The sequence below is a fragment of the Momordica charantia genome (genome assembly GCF_013281855.1).
Source record: "Momordica charantia cultivar OHB3-1 chromosome 4 unlocalized genomic scaffold, Mcharantia_2.0 BLBB01000004.1, whole genome shotgun sequence".
NCBI classification, from domain to species: domain Eukaryota; kingdom Viridiplantae; phylum Streptophyta; class Magnoliopsida; order Cucurbitales; family Cucurbitaceae; genus Momordica; species Momordica charantia.
Genome location: NW_028275162.1, coordinates 15507681 through 15528161, shown reverse-complemented (window position 1 = coordinate 15528161; position 20481 = coordinate 15507681). Strand labels below are relative to the sequence as shown.

At 39.5% G+C, this 20481-nt stretch overlaps 1 protein-coding gene across 3 annotated transcripts in view; it reads right to left on the bottom strand.

Moving 5' to 3' along the window:
* LOC111015171 (uncharacterized) overlaps nt 1-15096 on the bottom strand; it is a 34215-nt gene extending 19119 nt beyond the window's left edge. The window contains exons 1-5 of one of the 3 annotated variants that reach the window (XM_088123438.1): nt 14529-15096; nt 12830-12981; nt 12061-12725; nt 11904-11971; nt 5805-5887 (exon numbers count right to left, since the gene is read on the bottom strand). In XM_088123438.1, coding sequence (XP_087979564.1) covers nt 5805-5887; nt 11904-11971; nt 12061-12703 — 794 coding nt within the window. In that variant the 5' untranslated portion in view covers nt 12704-12725; nt 12830-12981; nt 14529-15096. The remainder of the gene's footprint in view (nt 1-5804; nt 5888-11903; nt 11972-12060; nt 12726-12829; nt 12982-14528) is intronic. The other 2 variants (XM_088123436.1, XM_088123437.1) reach the window with 2 other exon arrangements.
* Between the last annotated feature and the right edge of the window lie 5385 nt (nt 15097-20481).

Below are 20481 nucleotides of genomic sequence, written 5' to 3'. Positions count from 1 at the left end.
AGAGGATTGGTGAAGAATACCATATTCACTCAAATAAGAGCCGAGAGCTCCAAAAAAATATTCTTTAGCATTATCACTTCGTAGAACTTTAAGAGAGCCACCAAATTGAGTTCGAATTTCAGCATGAAAGTTACGAAAATGAGAAAGTAACTCAGAACAATGTTTCATTAAATATAACCAAGTTACACGGGAAAAATCATCGACAAAGGTAACAAAGTACCGAAACCCACCTTTGGACTCAATAGGACACGGACTCCAAACATCAGAATGAACTAATTCAAAAAAGGTAGTAGCTCGTTTATTTACTCTAGGATACAAACTAAGACGATGAAACTTAGCAAATTGACATGACTCAGAATCTAAAGAATGCAAGCTATGAAATTGAGGACGAAGACTCTTTAACATGGGGAGAGATGGATGACCCAAACGACAATGTTCTTCGAAAGGAGTTGGCACTCGAGTGCAAACAGTGGCTGTAGGTATTTGTGTATCAAACGTGTAGAGGCCATTGGATTCATGCCCTTTACCAATAGTCTTCTTCGTCGTAAGATCCTGAAATAGGCAATAACCAGGGAAGAATAAGACACAACAATTAAGATCACGAGTGAGTTTACTAACAGAGATCAAATTAAAAGAAAATTGTGGTAAATTTAAAACAGATGTTAGTGAAAGGGATGTGGAAAGATGAACTGTGCCAGAGCCAAGAACAGGAGAAGTTGTGTCATTTGCTATGGTAACATCAGGCAAAGATGCAGATGGGGAGAAATTAGCAAATAAGTTAGGATTACCTGACATATGATTTGTCGCACCAGAGTCAATGACCCATTTTGATGTGGAGGAAATAAGACATTTACTGGTGTTACCTGACTCAGCGATGGCGGTAATCGGATTAGAGGACGATGCCGTCAATGACTCTTGATACTGTTGGAACTTAGCAAATTCTTCCGCAGGAATTGTAACTAACTTGCCAGCATTATCAGGAGTAGATGCAACATGGGCAGACTGTGTTTTCTGACCTCTATTCAATAGCTTTCTACATTCTCGTTTTGTATGACCAGGCTTATGGCAATAATTGCAAAAAATAATATCTCCTGAATTTGACCTTGGGGCACTAGAACGTTGAGCGTTCGAAGTCGTGGAATTCCCTTGGTAGGTATTACCTCTGTTTGCATTTGTACTACGTCCAACCAAAGCACTATTAGACTGAGATGACAAGACGGGTTGTGACTTCTCAACTCGAAGTACTCGAGTGTATGCCTCCTCTAAAGCTGGAATTTCCGAACCAGAGAGTAATTGGTCTTTGGCCATATCAAATCTAGGTGGAAGACCAAGAAGAAAACTGATAACTGCTAGTTGTTCGCGTTGGGCAAGCCGAACTTTTGCATCATTACTAGCTGGGAGTAATGCATTAAACTCTGCGTAAATTCTTTTGTGTTCCATAAAGTAATTTGTAAGAGATTGGTCACCAAACTCAGGTTGGTAGAAGCGCTTGCAGATTTCAAATATTCGACTAACATTTCCTTTTCCAGAATAAAGGAATTCTAAATATTTAAGTAACTCTTTAACATACTCACATTCATTGACCAAGCCAATAATGTCACCCTCGATCGAATTCTTAATCTGCAGAACCAGTCGAGCATCATCCCGTAACCAAGCTTTCTTGCTCTCATCCTTAGGCGGATCCTCAGTTATGTGATCATCCATATCAATACTTCGCAAAAAAAAGACGAACATTGATTTTCCATGAAGAATAGTTTGATCCATTCAACTTGTGTTCTGTGATTTTTGATATCATTGGGATCACCTCATAAGTTACGATTGATTTCTTCTCAGCCATAACAAACAAGCGAACTTATTTGAACAAAACGACAGAACCAAATCAAACCACTTGAACCAAACAAAACAGGCGGCGGCGGCGGTGGGCGGCGGTGGTCGTCGGCGGCGGCGGCGGTGGTCGGCGGCGGCGGCGGCGGTGGTCGGCGGCGGCGGTGGTGTTGGATAGCAATGAACAAAAAACCCTAAGGCACAAAACCCTAATGGGCACAAAACCCTAATGGGCGCAAAACCCTAATGGGCATCAAAACCCTAATGGGCAAGAAACCTAAAAACCTAGATCTCTGATACCATGTAGAGACTAAGGTTGGAGAGAATCCAATGTTCAGTATTCTCATTATTAAAGTCTATATATATAGACAAATATACAAGGTTGACCTAATCCTATAAAGAGAAGGTAAATGACAAATTAATATCAATACAAGAATATAAAATATACTAATATATACTCTAACAAGGCGTACCCGGGCGCTCAGCTCAGGCGAGAGGCGAGGCAATTTCGCTCAAGCGCGCCTTGCAAGGTGCCCAAGAGAGCGCCTTCAACCGAGCGCTCGCCTCGGTGCACCTTTGTGCGCCTCTCGCCTGAGGTCAGGCGATCGCCTTGTGCTGATTTTTTTTTTTAAACAACCTTTCTCCCTCACGAAATACCTCAGTCCATAAACCCTAACCATTCTCTCTGCCTCTCGACATTCACCTTCACCACCCTCAATCTCCGGCCATCGCCCACCCCCATCTCCAACCATCACTGTCGCTGCTCCCATCTACGACTAAACTTATTGAATTTGGTTGTTTTATGTATCTGGTTGACATTTACTATGACACTATTTTGGTATTTATTTTTTAACTATGTTTACTATATAAATTTATGCACTATATATATAATTTTTATTTATTTATTAAGGTGCGCCTCGCTTAACTCGGGCGTCGCCTTTGTATCGCCTCTCGCCTCAAGGCGATCAAAGGGATTGTCACCTTGAGATGCACCTTGCACCTCGAAAAGACTAGTATAGACACGTGTCTGACACGCTATTTTACGTGTCCTCTTTTTTTTTTAGAAAAGTAAATTCGGACATGCTTGGGACACGTATTGGACACGGTTGTTAAAATTTTAAACCAAGGAAATAGAGAACAAAGACATTAAAAATAAAAAACTAAAAAGCAAAAAGCCCTAATTCCCTTGCCTTCATCGCCTCAACCACCGCCTGCCTTCGCTGCCACCACCATTAGCCTTTACTCACGAAGAAAAAGAAGAAGAATAAAAAGAGAACGAGTGGGGAGAATAGAAAGAAGAAGAGTTGGAAGAGGAGAAGCACACAAGTTGGAAGAGGAGAAGAAAAGACAGAAAAGAAGTATAAAAACGTAAATTTTGGAAGAAAAAGAAGAGAAGACAGAGGAAGAAGAAAAGAAGTATAAAAAGGGAAATTTGGAGGAAAAAAGGAAGAAGAGAAGATAAAGGAAGAAGAAGAGTATCTACACTTATTTCTAGTTGCATGAAGCTGCCAAATGGCAGTCTACCACTTAAGAAGATAGTTTCTAGGTTCATAAAGCTGCCAGCCGTATTCTAATCCATCCCATAAATATAAAGGTATAAATTATACATTTTAATGGGATCAAAACCAATATTTTATGTTGTATTAAAAATAATCTGCCTTTATTGCTCAACTTTTTCTAAATTACATAAGTTTTTAAGTTGTTTTTTATAAATATTAAATAGTTTTGTAATATTTTTATGTTTGAAGTATTTATTTTTTTCTTTTAACTGTATTTTTTATAAATAATATTTGCATGGTTAATTTATTTAGAAGTATTACAACAACAATATATACATATATTATCTTTAAAAAAAAATAACATGTCCCCGACGTTTCCATGTCCTACATTTTAAGAAATTGGCTTGTCGCCGTGTCCACGTAGTGTCCGTGCTTCTTACATAGGCGTCCCTATTAGATGAGGGCTGATGGGAGGATAGGTTGTGGAGTGTAGTGCAAATAGAAGGGGATAGGTGTGGCATAAGGGCTCATTGTTGAGCCAAACATCTTTCCAAAACAGAGGAAGGGTGCCATCGCCCAATCGGAAGGTTGTTCTGTCCAAAATCATACAATATTGCTTGGCTGTGTCTCTCCAAGAGACCTCTGGCGACTGCGAGGGAGTGGTTGTGTGGAAGGTTGCAGAGGTCAAGTATGGAATACTTGGCTTAAATCAATCTCCTCTAGAGAGCGGAATCTTCGATAAGGTACCTTCAAATCCATTTAGCTAGAAGGGCTGTATTTTTTGCTTTCAAACTGATTAGGCCCAGACCACCAAGATCAATAGGTTGGATATCAGCAATAGTGGTACAGATTATCCTGGAATATCAAGAGTTTCAGACTCCTCGCCTGAAGATTTATGGTAATATCTCTTTTTCGAAAGGCTTCCAAGTTTTGTTTGATGAATCTTCAAGAAAGAAAGATGCAACAAGTCGCAATGATCTTCTGATTCCCAAGTTTTTTTGAAGAATTAGGGATCTCTCTCCTATCAAAAAGAATCAATGAAGGTTCTTACATGGAATGTCACTCTCATTAAAGCAGCTGTGAAGATATTATTAGAAGTTGAAAGGCCTTTTCAAGACTTATAACTAGTCCTATTTTTCCCTCAAATTTTCCGAGGCCTTTTAAAGGAAGAGATCTTCTTGATGTTGAAAGGTCATTCTCATTTAGAAGCACCAGAGAAGATTTGAATCCCCAAGGATTCACCATTGATTTTGTCTTCTGATGATTGAGAGGTCACAGCTTTCTATTTATATTCAGTTTCATAGATATCTTTTGAAGTTGAAAGCCTTTCCATTCCAAGTCTTGAAGTTAATTCAAAACGCTGGTTTGATTTTCTCTGGGTTGTTCCAATCCGCGGTAGGTTGGTTTCTCACAGTTTGGGGCTGTTTTGTTTTTAAACCAAGGAGACTCACACAATGTGATAGGAATGGTCCTTAGGGTAATAAAGGGATATTATTAGAGTACTGAAGGTACCTTAGTAATTAGATAGGGAAGTTGTTAGGGAGTGTTGTTATAAATAGAATGGAGGTGTAAGAATGAAGGTATCCAATTAGTGAGTAAGATTTTGGCTTGTGTGATATCTCAAGAGGGGAGGGTCCAAGTACCTCTAATACTTGGTAGCTATTGTAGTTCATTTATCTTTTATCTTTCAATATATTTCGGGTTCTAACACAATGTTACGATAGTCTTTGTAAGTTCGTGGTTATTTCCCCTTGAAGACAGTTTGGATGCTTTGGTTTTGCAAGTGAGGAGCCGTTTTGAAATTTCAGTCGACTTTATCTCGATGTGAATTTTTATTTTTTTTGAAAGTAAGGTGGGCAAAAGCTTTAATTTCGCTTGTTTGGTTGTTACTGTTTTTAAGACTTCTTGCTTTAAAGCTTTTTTTTTTTTTTTTGATAAGAAACAATCAATTCATTGATCTATCAATTTAAAGCTTTTGAAAAGGCGAAAGGTTTTCAATTTACCAAAGGGAGCGGATTCAGTTACATGAAGCTTACCTAAAGGTCTTCAGTATCCCAAGTCTCGTTCTTGAGTTTTTTAGTCTCTCATGTCATAGTTTTTGGCTTTTGTTGTTCCTATTCTGATTATATTGTTCCTTGTCAAGCCTCTATTCTGTTTGTACTTTTCTCCTTTTTTCTCCCAATGTGTTGGGAATTTGTATCCTTTTAACTTTTTCTCTTTTTTATATATCAATGAAAAATTGTTTTTTTTTTTGTTAAAAAAAAAAACTACCAAATGTCTACACATTGTATCAACCAACATTCTAAACTACAATAAAGTTTTCAACTAGGGTCTATTAGAGGGCAAAGTTAGACAGGGGTGGTGAATGATGACAATTGATGAGATCTATGTCAAATTTTACAAAAATTCAATCGAAGAAGAATCTCACTATAACAGAAATAGGTAGAAGTGAAGGTTGATTAAAAAAAACAGACACTTAACTGTTCATTGCCCCGAGGACCACGTGAACAAGATGCCAAAACCTCCTCACTAATAATTTGAGAAGCAATGCTGCGAGAGATAGACTGCAAATTGATAAAGCACAAACTAGATTCACTTACAACTACAAGCTAATACAGAGTGGGGAAAAACTAGCCAAATCAAATCACGAGTTACAACTATCAGGGTGACATGTAACTCAATGGTTAAATTTATTTTTTTTGTGAAAGAAACAATTTCATTGATGTATGAAATTACAAAAGCCTCAATTACATAAAGCACTTCCAATTTGCCAAGAGGGAAGTGTAGCTATAGTAATGAAACATAGGGGAGGATTTACACCAAGTAATGACTGTGAATACTATAGCTTCAAAAAAGATATCAAAGGGGAGAGTTTTGTCTGTGAAGATACGTTGATTTCGTTCTCTCCAAAGGTTCCAAAGAAAAGCTCTCATGAAGTTTTGCCAAAGAATTGCCTTTTCCTTTTTGAAGGGGTGTCCTGTAAGGGTAACTTCGAGAAGGAGGGGAGGATCATTCGGTAGTGCAGTGGTCCACCCAAAAGTGCTTAGGATGCAGTTCCAAAAGTTTGTTGCAAAGTGACAATTTGTAAAGAGGTGTTGTTGGGTCTCGTTGTTTGATTTACACATCACACACCAGTGGGGAGAGAGAGCCATGTAGGGCATTCTCCTTTGAAGCTTTTCACCGGTGTTGATAGCACGATGGCTAAGCTCCCAAAAGGAAAATTTTCACTTTTTTAGGATAATTGTCTCTCCAAATGCCCTCGTACAATCGCTATGGGGTATTCGTGCAAGGCCGTGAGAGATCGTTAATAAGAGAGAGGGTAGAGAAGATGCCATTTGTTTCTAATTTCCATGTTAGAGAGTCTGCCTCCGTAGAAAAGTTGACAGTGGAGAGCTTGTGTGAGAGGGCTGCCCATTCTGAAAATTCAGCATCCTTTAGGTTCCTTCTCAATCGTAAATTCCAGCTATTGTTTTCTGCTGACCAGAGATCTCGAACAGCAGCCTCTTTTTTCAAAGATAAGGCAAAAAGAAGGGGATAGTGATGTTCCAGCGGTTCGTTGTCCAACCATGGTACAGTCCAAAAGGGTGTATCCTTCCCGTCACCAATTTTGTAGCTTAGTCTATCAAAAACCAGCTTCTGTGTTTTGAGGATCCCTTTCCAAAGCCCTTTTCCAGCGCGGAGTGATGTTGTGTTTGGCTTATGGGACCAGGATGAGCAACCATATTTAGAAACAATCACTTTATGCCACAAAGCCTGCTTTTCTTTGATGTATCTCCAGATCCATGTTGCAAGAAGGGCTTTGCTTTTCTGTTTCAGGTTGGGCATACCCAATCCCTCCCCCCTCTAGCAGTGGTTGTTGTGCAATGTCCCATTTGATCAAGTTCATCCCAGATGAGTTCTTTGTGCCCTTCCAAAGAAAGTTTCTAAATAAGTTGTTTAAAATGTTGGCTACTTTGGGTGGAAGCGGAAACAGTGAAAGGTAGTAAGTAGGGAGGTTTGTAAGAGTAGCCTGGATGAGTGTGTGTCTACGTCCTTTGGAGATGAAAGAGTTTTTCCATGAATGCAGTCTTTTCTTAACCTTCTCTATCATAGGGTCCCAAAAAGGAAGGGTTTTGGGCTTTCCGTGAAGGGGAAGACCGAGGTAAAGAGTAGGCCAACCTCCCATTTTGCAATTGAATTTAGTTGCAAGGGTAGAGAGCTCACTGTCCTCCATATTAATTCCCAAAATCTCAGATTTTTGGTGGTTGATTTTGAGCCCGAATGCCTCCTCAAATAAACGGCTGATGTTGAACATGTTGGTGAGGGAGGAGTCCTCAAAAGTGGAGAAAAGTATGGTGTCGTCTCGAATTGAAGATGATGGATGTTCAGAGAATTGTCTCCAAGGTCAAAACCGTTTATGTGGTTTCTGCTGGCTGCCTGTGACCTTGCCGGAGGCCTCTTGTAGCAATGATTTTTCCTCTCGGGCGGCCGTTTATAATTATAGAGAAATTTGCAGAGGAGATACAGCTGTGGATCCACTTCCTCCACGTGTGTCCAAACCCTTTAGCCTCTAACACCGTGTCAAGGAATTCCCAATCAACACTATCGAAAGCCTTTTCAATATCCAGTTTGATGACAACTCCCTTTTTTTCCTTCCTTTCACAATCCTCAATAAGCTCGTTAGCAATCAGCGATGCATCAAGGATTTGTCTCTCAGCCATGAAGGCTGATTGGGCATCAGTGATAGTGTATGGCAGTACTCGCTTGAGTCTCTCGGAAAGAACTCTTGCTATGATCTTGTATAAGCATGAGATGAGGCTTATAGGGCGAAAGTCCCCTACTTGCCTGGTGTCAATCTTCTTGGGGATGAGGCATATATACGTCTCGTTGAGGCTTGCGTTGATAATCTCATTCTTAAAAAAATCTTGGAACACTCTCAAAATGTCGTCTTTGAGGGTGTTCCAAAACTTTTTGTAGAATTCTGCAGTAAAGTCGTCTGGTCCAGGGGATTTGTTAGATCCTAAATCTTTGATAGCATTCCAAATTTCTTCTTCAGTGAAGGGGGTTTCAAGGCCAGTGCTTTGTTGTTGGTTGATGGGACTCCAATCCAGGGGATATGGGAGGAATCTTTGTCCCCCACTTTTAGAGTATAACCTGTCAAAAAAAGAGAGAAATTCTTTTTCGATGTCATTTTCTTCAAAAAGGATCATACCATTCATGGAAAGAATTTCAGTGATGGTGTTCTTTCGTCTCTTCGATGCTACAATACGGTAAAAGAAAGATGTGTTGTTGTCCCCCTCATGAAGCCATTTAGTTTTGCACCTTTGACGCCAAAGAATCTCTTCTTTCACAGCCACCTCAAGGAGATGTGTTTTGATGGATTTCCGCTGGATGCTTTGTACAGTGTTCAGGAGCCCTTCCTCTTCTAAGTCATCCAAAATAGCTAGCTCTGAAGTGAGATGATGCTTTTGTTGTGCTATGTTACCAAAGGTTGTTTTGCTCCAAATTTTGATCACTGCCTTTAACCCTTTCAGTTTCATAGTGAAACCATGACCTGGCCAGCCTCTAAGGGGAGTGTTCTTCCACCAATATTCGATCAAAGCAGGGAAGGAGTGGTGTTGCAGCCAAGCATTTTCGAATCTGAAGGGTGTGGGACCCCATTTTGTCATGCCGAAAGACAGATGAAGAGGGAAGTGATCGGATGTGGGGCGGCTCAGCCTTTTGACAGTCGCATTCTGAAATTTCGACAGAAAATCATTAGTGGTCAAAAACCTGTCTATCAAAGTGAGGGTAGGAGGGTCCCTGTAGTCTGACCACATGTATAAGCCGTTAGAAAGGGGGAGATTTTGCAGACCGGCTGATTCAATAAAAGTGTTGAAATGGTGCATATTCCTGGTTGGCCTGCGATATGATGATTTCTTGTGTGTCCATCTGATAGAATTAAAATCACCTCCCAAAAGCCAGGAGTCGGTGCAGAGGAAAGAGAGGTCTAATAGCTCTCTCCAGAAAGTTGGCTTTTCCTCTGTTTTTGTAGGGCCGTATACTCCTGTCAACCAGAACTTAGAACCGTCAAACAAAGTGAGAAGGATAGTAAGAGTGTGAAGACCTATTGTGACATCTGACACATGAAAAGAAGGGTCGTTCCACATGATCAGGATACCCCCTGATGTGGCCGAGGCATCGAGAGAAGTCCATCCAATGTCGCGGGAGCTCCACAGTGACTTTATAGTGAGACGATCAACCATATCCAACTTAGTTTCTTGTAGGATAACAATGGTGGGGTTGTGTTTGTTGATGAGGGACTTAATCAAGGCTCGTTTATTCCAAGAGCCAAGGCCCCGAACGTTCCAAGAGATGAAAATCATCTAACAGAGGATAGCCCACCCTGCTTAGATTGACGCTTCTCATAATTAACGGAGGAGAAGAGCCCAGCAAGTTCTCTAATGCCCTTGTATTCTTTCCGATTTGTCGCTGCTTTCTTGGAGAGCTTTGTGGGTATAGGAAAAATGCCCATGCCCATGGTGTTGAGCCAAGGAACAACCACCTGTAGGTAGGACGAGGGATGTATGGTAGGGTCAAACAGGTGAGGGGCAGGGTCTGTTTCGTTTGTGGCAAAGGGACGAGTAGCAGTGTCTTCAATAATGTGGGAAGAGAAAACAGGGGAGGGGGGCTCAGTGGAGAAGGGGTAGGGGCTAGAAACACATTGGTCAGAGTCAGAGTGAAGGTCGGGGGGGTTTGTGGAGTGTTTTTTGCCCACTGCAAGGTAGGTTTCCTTTTCGGTGAAATTAACGGCTATTTTTGGGCCTTCTATGAGGAGGGCGGGGTGAGGGATGGGGTTTAGGGGGGGTGGGTGGAAGTGGGTAGGTTCTGGGGGTAGGGATAGAGAGGTGAGAGGTTGAGTGTACGAGCGTGGGTTGTCATTCGAGGTACAGCCGTGATCAGTGTTAAGCAAAGGTACTGGTGTGACAGGTCCTTGGGAAGGTGAGAGGTGTTGATTGTCAACGGCAGGGAAGGCAAAGGATGCATGGGTGCCAGTTAAGGTCGCGGAGCTCGAGGTGTTGCAGCGCAAAGGTGATTTTGATGGGCTTTGTGAGTCCAGTGTGTCAGGGCGGGTACGATGAGGGGATGTTTCAGAGGGTCTTTCAAGGTCTGAAAAGTTACCTTTCTCCAAAAAGGAAAGTTTTGGGCAAGGTCCCAGCAGCCCCTCTGAGTTTGTCCCAGATTGTTGAACGGAGGCTATTCCGACCGATAAGGCTCCATGGATTCCGGCAGAGAAGCTCAAATATTGTTCAGCCTTATAGAAGGGGTCGATTTGTACCCTCAAATGTAGAGAAGAGAGGGTGGTGATCCAAACTTCCCCAGGGATAAAGCCAAACGGATTGGTCTTTATTCTTATAGTAGCCTCCATCAAATCAAGTCTTGATAAAGTTTTTTTTGAAGTTTCGATGTAACCTCCACATGAATCCCCAATATGGCGCAATCTCGTGTTGTCCCAGAGATTAAGGGGAAGGTTGCGGATTTTTATCCATCCTCCATATGAAGGGACCGGGGGAGGAGAGGAAGGATCAAGATCATTCCATGCCAAGAATTTGAGTTGGGTATCTCCCACTTGATACCAATCCTTTAAGTGACAAAGAGTGAGGGCCTGTTCTCTATCCTCACAACGAAAGAGGGCCTTATCAGCTGCAAAGGGATTGAGGGTGCATAGCATACTGATATGCGTTTGGAGAGCTCTATTTATCTTGAACCAGTCATCATGGAAGCATCTTCGGATGACAATGATGGAGGAGTTTATTTGAGGGTCTGCTTCTTCATAATCATCACAGATGGAAAGCTTTTGTTTCTTTTTCTTGTACTGTGGTGTGGGTGGAAAAGGTAAGGGGTTTTGTTTCTGTTTGCCTTGTAAAATCGCTTCCCGGTAGGTCAAAGGGCCATTAATAATAGGTAAGATGGGTTGAGCAGAGGTGGTAGGTGTGTTATTAAAGGGCTGGGTTGGTGGGGGAGGTTGTTGGGGTGGTTCATGAAGGAGTCTAGAAAAGGCTTTCCATCCCTTCCTGTCTTCACCGATGGGAATCAAAACTTTGGTAAGACCACCATTTATGTCCAGTTTATCAATATCTGCAAGATAGCCTTTTCTGTTACTCGACTTTTCAACCCAAATGGTTTGGTCGTCTATATGTGTCTCCTTGAAGAACTTCTGGTTAAGAGGGGAAGATATGAGGGTAGAGAAGACAGTCTTAAGCCAAGCTATGGAAGACCAGTGGAGGGAGATGTAGAAAGCTCGGTCTTTGTTGGCTTCTGTGATGCGGACTCTACTTCCTCGATATCTATGATCAGTGTTGATGGAAAAACGCTTTCTTTCGATGGTGATGGAGGTGGGGCGGGGATGGGGAGGGTGAGCCATGAGGAGAGCGAGGGTAGTCTACTGTGGAAGGCATGGGTAAGCTACCGGAGAGGCTCCGACGACGGGGAGAGGAAGTGGAGAGAGCATCTTTTCTTAACTTCTGAATGGTTAAATTCATTTTCCACATAAACCTTTTTACTTAAGAAACTTAATGATCTCATGGTAAGAAACAAAAGAGTTAGAAGAGGATATCATACACGAAATATTGTAGACATTTCTGCTGTAACTGATTCCACATTTGATTCAGAGAGCCTGTTTAAAAGACCTGAGCAAATTCACAGTGCAGATTAAATTTCAAATTAAAAGGAAATAAAAATGGCAAACATTGAACCCATAATAGTACAACCTCCACACCTCGAACGCGCCTACGGAGTTGAGTATGATCTTCAGACTCATCCCCCTTTTGTAATCTCAGGTAAGGAGCAACATATTTTTGGTTTCCTTCCGAAGCTTTGACAGGAACTTTATCTACTGCAACCTCTGTGGAATCATCACCAGCAATCTCACCTATAACTATATCATCTTGGTGTTGTTCTGACATCTTTTTCTTCCTACGTCTCTTACTTTTGGGCGCCTTTGAAGATTTTTCTACCTCAATATCAGCCTCGCTTGCTCCCACGGGCGCAAAATCACCAGTAGTTAACTCACTCTCACCATCTGGGCCTTCATCTGATGACTTCCTTTTCTTCCCCATTTGACCCAGTGTTTTCTTCTTAGATGGCTCAACTGCAAACTCTTCAGAGAACCGCAATTCTTCCTCGGGAGAATCAATCATTGAAGACATTCCTTCAAATAACACATTAATACCGTCGTCTTCACCTCGCAACTTTCCAGCCTTGACCTTCAGTTTCTTTGCGAGTTTCCGTTCCAATTCCAAGTCCTCCTCAGCAGACAATCCAAGGTTCCGCATGCACGTCTCCATACCCAAATACTCTTCGAACTTTGTCTTCCCCTTATGCTTGGTCCGAGATCGAAGCTTCGCATCCTCCTTCCCCATCCAAGCCTCCCTTTGCTTTCCCCTACAAGTGAACATCCATTACAATTTTCGCGATTCTTTACTAAACTCAATGTTTTGTTGATTTTGAAATTTGAAAATTCCAATAAAATGAGTTCAGAAGAGTACCTGAGAGCGAGAGTGGAAGAAGATGCAAAGGAATGCGGCCGGCCCTACAAGGGAGCTAGTGGGCGATGGAGGGAGTGGCTGAACGCGAGGCAGAAGGAGCGCGGCAGTAAGGAAGAGTGGAGAGGGAGAAGACGAGGAGTGAATTTTGAAGGCTAAATCGATTTTAAAGCATTAAACCGTGAAGGAAAAAAGAAAGGGAAAAAAGGAAAAGTAGAAAATTATTCAAACTATTTAAATCATTCGAATTTCAAAGACTAAATCGATATTATTTCCTGGCATCCATTATAATCATTAAAATTAATCAAAATTAACTTCCAACAATTAATTGAAATGATTAGTTTATTTATTTTTATTAAGTCAAATTATTAAAATAATTTTAAACAATTAGATTTTAAGTTAATTTTCATTGATGAGTAGATTTATTGGAGGAATACACGGGTTGGGTGTCTAGGAGGTTTTTTTAGACCAACTCTACCAAATGGAGTGGGCAACCCAACCCAACACTAGTTACGATCCAACCATGTTCCCAATCAAACCAGGAGTTCACAAATCAAAACCAATTACGGACTCGAACCACTAACATCCGCCACAAGGTAAACCACCGCCTCTCATGCCTCTTTTTAGTAGGTTCTTTAGTCTTCGCTCTCAAGAACTAGTACGCCCTGTTCTCGAAAGCGGAAGAGCAGCTAAACTAAGCAACTTGTTGGGAGATTAGGCGGCAGTTGAAAGAGCTACTCGAAAACCCCTTGTTTTTTAGGAACTCGCCCTTGTTTGAAAGGGATAAGAGCGGATTGCTAGCGATGAATTGGTGAAGGGAATCTATGAGAGAAGGTTCTCTCGAACTAAGAAATCGCAACCAATTATCAAATCATCAAATCGGCAACAAATTGAAATCAAATCAGAAAGTTCATGCATTGAACACAAACAACAGCAGCACAAACGACCCTTAACCATTTGTACCCGAGGCCTCAACATTCTCTTATCCAATATTGGCACATTGACCCTCGATCATTTGTACATGAAGCCTCGATAGCCAATAGTGAGGTATAAATCTCACCATTTGCACCTAATGCTATGATACTCACTCATTCACTTTCTATAACATTCTAGAACTCACAACAAAGTCCTATAACATGCTTTCTAAGTCATTATATCATAATCATTTAACTCACAACCCTTCCAACATGCTACCTATGCCAAACATATATGGCTTGCAACATTTCATAATGCTTCAACAACAATACCAGTATACTTCTGCTAAACAAATTTAATATTCATACATCATACTTTCAAAAGTTCATTCCAAAAAACAAACCACGCCAACACCATAATACTTTAAACATAACCAATCACAACATTGCAACAATTAACCCAACTTCTTTAAATACATCATATCAACATTTCCAATTTCTATATCCAACATATACATTGTAATTCCCACCACATCCATGTCTAGAATCAATACTGATAAATATTCGGGAAACAAGATTCAACAATAAGAACACATAAAATAACAAGCAAACAACCAAGATTTCACACCAGACATACAACAAACATCCCAAGTAAGGTCTACTTACAAAGGGTTCGCGCTCCTAAACTATATTAAACCAATAACTAAAACAAAACAGATAACGCTCAATGCTAGAATCCAATACGAATATTTAATTGAAACGGAACAAAAGTTTGAACGCTCTATTACCTATTCAACCTTATTGTGCAAAGGGGCCTGACACTGCCCTAATAGGAATGGGCAACACAATTTGGGTTCAATTGAGCGTGGATCAGCACCGAACGTCGTAGGAATGCTGCTGTTTATGAATTGCTAAAGGAAAAATCGCCTGCGACTCGAGAGCCTGGGCGCTGGAGTTGCAGATTTGGGCTGGGTCACACGTGTGTGCTGCGGATCTTAGTTCGCCGGAGGAATCCTTGTGCGTCGCTCGTCGTTAGACTAGTCTGTCGAGCTTGGTCATGAGCTACAGATCTGGTAAAGACGTCGTCGGAAAGAGGGTTTTTAGGTCGTCGCTCCGCCGTTAGGATGCTGTCTCAAGGGAGGTCGCGTCGTGGATCGTGGGCAAGTTGTCGACGTTTATCGTCTGAAGGCTGCACCGTCGGCGTGGCTTGCTGCTCGAGTCCTCGGCTGCCACATGTGAAGAAGGAACTTGCTGTTCACAGTTCGTGCACTACCACTATTGCTGGGTGCCGCCGGAGGGAAGCTTTCGCCGAAGAGGAAGACTACGGGGAATTGGGATTTCTGACCCAATTTTATAATCTATTTGGATTTTTGACCCACCCCTAGAAAAACCTAATTTGTGACTCATTCCTTTCTAATTTGTGATACTTTCCTACTTTTTGTCTTTGTAAAATTATCAAAATATCCCTATTTTTTAAAAATAGAATTCTCCACCAATCTTTCACCTTAAACCTCACAATTTCCTTTTAATTTGAATCTAATATAGAAAGATATCAACATTTTAATTTAAAAATCAGTTCCCATTAAAAACCAACAACCGAATTCACAAAACATTATCCCATAAGTAAACATAATCCACATAAATTAAAATTAGTTTTTATTTTTTTCCTTGTTTCTCTCACCTTTGTCTCCCCATCTCCCCCTTGTTAAAAAATTTCTTTAAGGTTTTCAAATTTTATAATTGAAGAAGAAAGAAAATAAGACCCATAAATTGTTCTTCGTTATCCATTAAAAGAAATACATATTGAACGTATCCAGTTTTTTTTTTTAATCAAAATCCATCTCATCAGCTTCCCAAAATCATCCCTTATTCTCTCATTTTTAGGAGGGAAGACAGGTTTTAACTTTATGAGAAATAAGGAAGAAAAAAGAAGAAAAAAAAAGTGGAAAGCGTTTATCCCGGCCGAGATAGAACCATCCTGGATTGGGATTGCATACCCAAACCGGGATGGTATTAAAAAATACAATCTCGGTCCGAGTATGCAATCCCGGGTTGAGATCCACGGAGTTTTTTTCCTTCCTTCCATATTCCTCGCCTCTTGGCCATCTTTTTGTCAATTAAATATCAGGCATTAAATGTAATATTAGTCCAATATTTATGGAATCTTGAATTTTCTTCTAATTAAATCTGGACAAATCTTGTAATGTAATTATGTAAATTCGATTTTCCATATTAACCGATTAAAATTGTAATATTTCATTATGTAATTTCAACTTTTTTTAAATATATTTTTTCCATATTAAATTCATAATTAATTATTCGAGTTAGATTTTTTCCATTTGTAATTGATTTTTCAAGTTTAAAATTTTGATTTTTAGGTTTGTAAATGATTATTGTGAGGTTCATCGCGAGACATGGGTGGAGGGAATAAAAATTTTGAAGAAATTTACTTTTCTGAATAATGAGGATATTTTAATAATTTTACAAAGTAAAAAAATGAAAATAGGTCAAAAATTAGAAGAGAGGGGTCATGAACAAAAGATTTTAGAAAGGGGGTCAAAAGTCCAAATTGAATTAAGAGAAGGGACAAAAATCTCAATTTCCCAAGACTAAGGTAGGTGGCAGCTTGAAAGCGAGGCCAAGTGAAGTTGAGTTTCAAAAGTGAAATAGAGATGATGTCAAAAATGGGTTTTATGACCTCATAAATAAGGGGAAAATTCTAAATCTTTTTAAGAAAAGAAAACCAAATAAACTCTTTAGGGGTGTTTGGCCCGTGAGGTTGGCTTGGGCCAGGTTTGGCATCTTGAGCCAACCCCACGTTTGGCCCAATGGGTAGAGAAGCCAATGAATAAATTTTGGTAGAACAGTAATCTACCCCAAACACTATGCTACGCTTTCTATTAGTTTGCAACATTTTCGCATGTTTCGTCTTCCTCTCTTTCTCGTCTTCTTCGTCTGCTTTATCACATTCTTCGTCTGTCTTCTCGCCTTCTTCATATGGATTAGGGTTTCAAGCTTTGCTATTATTTCTCTCACCTTCCTCTTACGAATTTCTTCTGAATCTTATTACTAATTTCTCGCATTCTTCCTCATGCAAAATCAATGTTCAGAAACTCTAATTGAAATCTCTGACAGCCTCTTCGTTCTGACCATTTACGCCGCGTGATTTCAATTTTCTTCCTCATCTCCCCTAACTCGATAACTACGATTTTGGTGTTGTATTTCTTCATATCTATGATTTTAGTTTTCTATTTCTTTAGATTTATGATTTTGGTTTCGTTTTCCTTCAGATCTACTATCTTTGTGTTCTCAATCTCTTCATTTATTTCCCTCTTTTGCACCATTCTTTTTCATACCTACCCCGTAGAAACCTTAATCTCAACCTCAATCCCTTACTGCTCCAATTAACCCAACATTTCATCTCTTGCTGCCTCCAATTACCCCAAGAACAAAACATGATTCTCCTTAGATGGAGGCTTGTTAGGACGATTGATGAGGTTGTTGGAGCTTGGTAGGGGGAGGGTCTTCAAACAGGTTTGTTTTCTATCATTTACGGCTGATGATGAGGAACCTATTCTAAAATTTTTGTATGCTATTGTATCATGTATAATTTTTATGTTTCCTTCCTCTAATTGCTTGTCTCTCCTTTTTTCCGATTGATGTCAATTATTAATCTCTTTTGAAATTGAATTTGGAAATTTCTATGGCTGTAGTTTGAAATTTCATTTGGTTCTCAACTTCCTTCCAAGACTAATTTGGAACTAGGTTTTCCATTGATGCCCTCTGTTTCTTTTGTTACGATTACTTCTAATTCTCTGAGTGCATAGATGATTAGATGTCTGTGATTCACCTCGTGGGCATTGCTATATTCTTTTTACCTTTGGTTTGAGATGGATATGGTATAGGGTAATTGAGTAGAACTTCTTTATTTGCTCTCTCCTCATTTCCTGATACGAATCCATTTGTGACCAATTACATATATCAAAGGAGCAATTATTACAAGAAAGGCAAGGAAGATTCAAGAGGCTTTCACACTGCACCTTCAAAAGCTTGTTAATGCACAAGAACCAACAAAGAGTTTTGAGCCCGAATTTATTCATAATGTTACTTCAATGAGTCAAGAAGAGAATGGAGCAAAGATGGCACGGGAAAAGTTGTCTATTTTGAGAGATGGCACGGAGGACAAAAAAAGTGTGCAGATTCGTGAACAGGTGCCTTTGCAGATTGCACCTCTTTGGAGTTTGTGAAGTCAAAAGTTGTCAAACCATATCCAAATGTGAAGCGCCTCCTACAGCACACAGATAAGACCATTTGAAGCATGACTACGTTTTCTGATCCGCATTTAAGTGTCTAGAATGATGTGCAATCAAGTTTTAATTTGCATGTCTTATTTTCTACAATTTGCATTAAGTAGTATTTTGAAAAACTTTTGGTGTTCTTATGTTGAACGACCATTTGGCCTATTTAAAGGCTTGTAATGCTCTTGTTATGGATAACTTAAGATTAAAACATATTGAAATTCAAGAACTTTTGTTCCTTAACACTTTTGGTGTTGCTTCTTTCAAATCTTGCTTTAGGTTTGATGTTAAACCGATTCATTGGATTAGTCTCGATCAAGCTAATTCTGGAGTGAGTCGTCTTAGGATCTAGGAGTGACCATCGTAGATTCTAAGTCCGATCTAAGAGTGATTCATCTTCTAACCTTACTCTTGGTTGGAATCATTCGGTAAGTTAGTCGTTTTTGTGAATGTTTGCAAGGATCCTAGAAGGACCTCTAGCTTTGTAAACACGAGCAACCTTGGCGCTTATCATTTCCTCTGGGTGTGAAATTCAAGCTTGGATTTCTATGAAAGAGGAAATGACTTTCTTGTTGTTAAATATTATTTTCATTTTTTTATTGGGGTTTGGTTGTGACGAGTCTTTGTTGTTCTATGTTTTCATGTTCTGTTATCTTCTTTGTTGTTCCATGTATGGGGTTTCTGTTTCTCAATATTATTTGATTTTTTTTTTCATTTGAAAATATAAACTATACTTTATTTATTCTCACAACCAATTTCATTACAGATAGCCCTCACATATCCATTTACTTTTATTGTCGGTTGCAATTTATTCTTGTTCATCCCCATGTAATGGTGGTTGGGATATTTAATAACTTCTATAAAAAAAATAATGCCTCTAAAAACACCAGTAATTGCTTAAACTGCTATTTGATTTTAAATTTTTTTTTAAATCTGAAATATAATTCACTTATTCACTTACTTCTATTTTATATGAATTGCAATTTACTTTTCTTTGTCTTCATGTAATGATGGTTGGGATGTTAATTAACTTGTACTAATTGGTAATAAATACATATCGGAACGTCAAGAACCTTACATATCGGAACCCCCAGCCTTCTATTACGTTCTCGGGGAAGACATACCTTTGACCCCTTAGAGTAGGCCAGATGGCACACGGATGTTAAGACTGAGCAAGAAGAAACAGTCTTTGTCTGGGACTTTGTTGAAGTAGTCCAATCAGAGATGCACATGACAGTTGTTTTGGACAAGATCGCAGCTTGGCCAACCAAAAGAGACGAAAGGGCCTCAGCTCAGAGGAGACGAGTTTTTGCAGAACTTGAGTCCATCCCTAGAATGACGTTAGGGGACCGTTTGGTAGTCGGAGAAACTTTACTTGCAGACTCTAGTAAAGTGAACATATTTCTTGACTTGCCACCAAATTGGAAGTAAGGTACTGCACGCGTGTACTTGGAAGGAACTCATACTCCTGCTGCTCTAAACTGTTGGAATTTTTTAATAAAATTATTTTTATTAAAAAGGAAGAATCACAACTTTTCATGAAATAATGTATCTTTTGTAAAGGTTGAATCATTTTATCAAAAGATATAACTTTACATCAAAATATATGACTATTTGAATGATTACAAATAGTCTATAAATACGTGGCTCTTTTCAGTTTTGTAACACAAAAAAACAGAAAAATCAACCCTCAAATTTATCTCTTTTTCCCTCTGTCGAGTACTTAAATACAATTTTGTATTGTTTATTTTGTGTTTCCTTAAGTTTCTCTACATATTACGTTGGGTTTGGATTGTTCATTGTCTTAAGATTGTTAGATAATATGTAGAGAAACTTAAGGAAACATAAAATAAACAACTTAAACTCAACTTACCGTTGTTTCCTTAAGATAATTTTGTTCCCTCTATGGTGTCAAGACAATATGAGGAAGAAGACGTTGTTGTGTCGTGGAACCCACTGCCTTGAAAGCAAAATTCGGCACGACCACGGTGCTAAATCGTTAATTGCCAATTGCTTTCCAATGTTAACACAACACCCAAATTCAGGCGTGCACTCGTCGAAAAACGGATTGGAATCAGCTCATAACAAACTTGAAAATAGAAAATGGAAAGGAAATTGAGAGAGAATTCAAAAGAGAGAAGAATGTTATAGAGAATGGTGTGTTCTGTAAATGAAAACATGAGGGTATATATAGGCTTGGATGGAAACCATTTTTCCTCACATTATTATTTTAAATAATAATAAAAGGTAAAATACTCACCACTAACGTTAAAACTATTCACGAAATGACCGGTCATAAGGAGGAAAAGCGTTTACAAAATCAAAATGAAATCCCAACTATTTTACCAAGTCAATTTTGACTTTGATTTTAATGGGCCTAGTGTGGATGGATCGAAGTGGCCCAAATGCCACTGTTATGCTAACAGTCACCAAATTATTATTA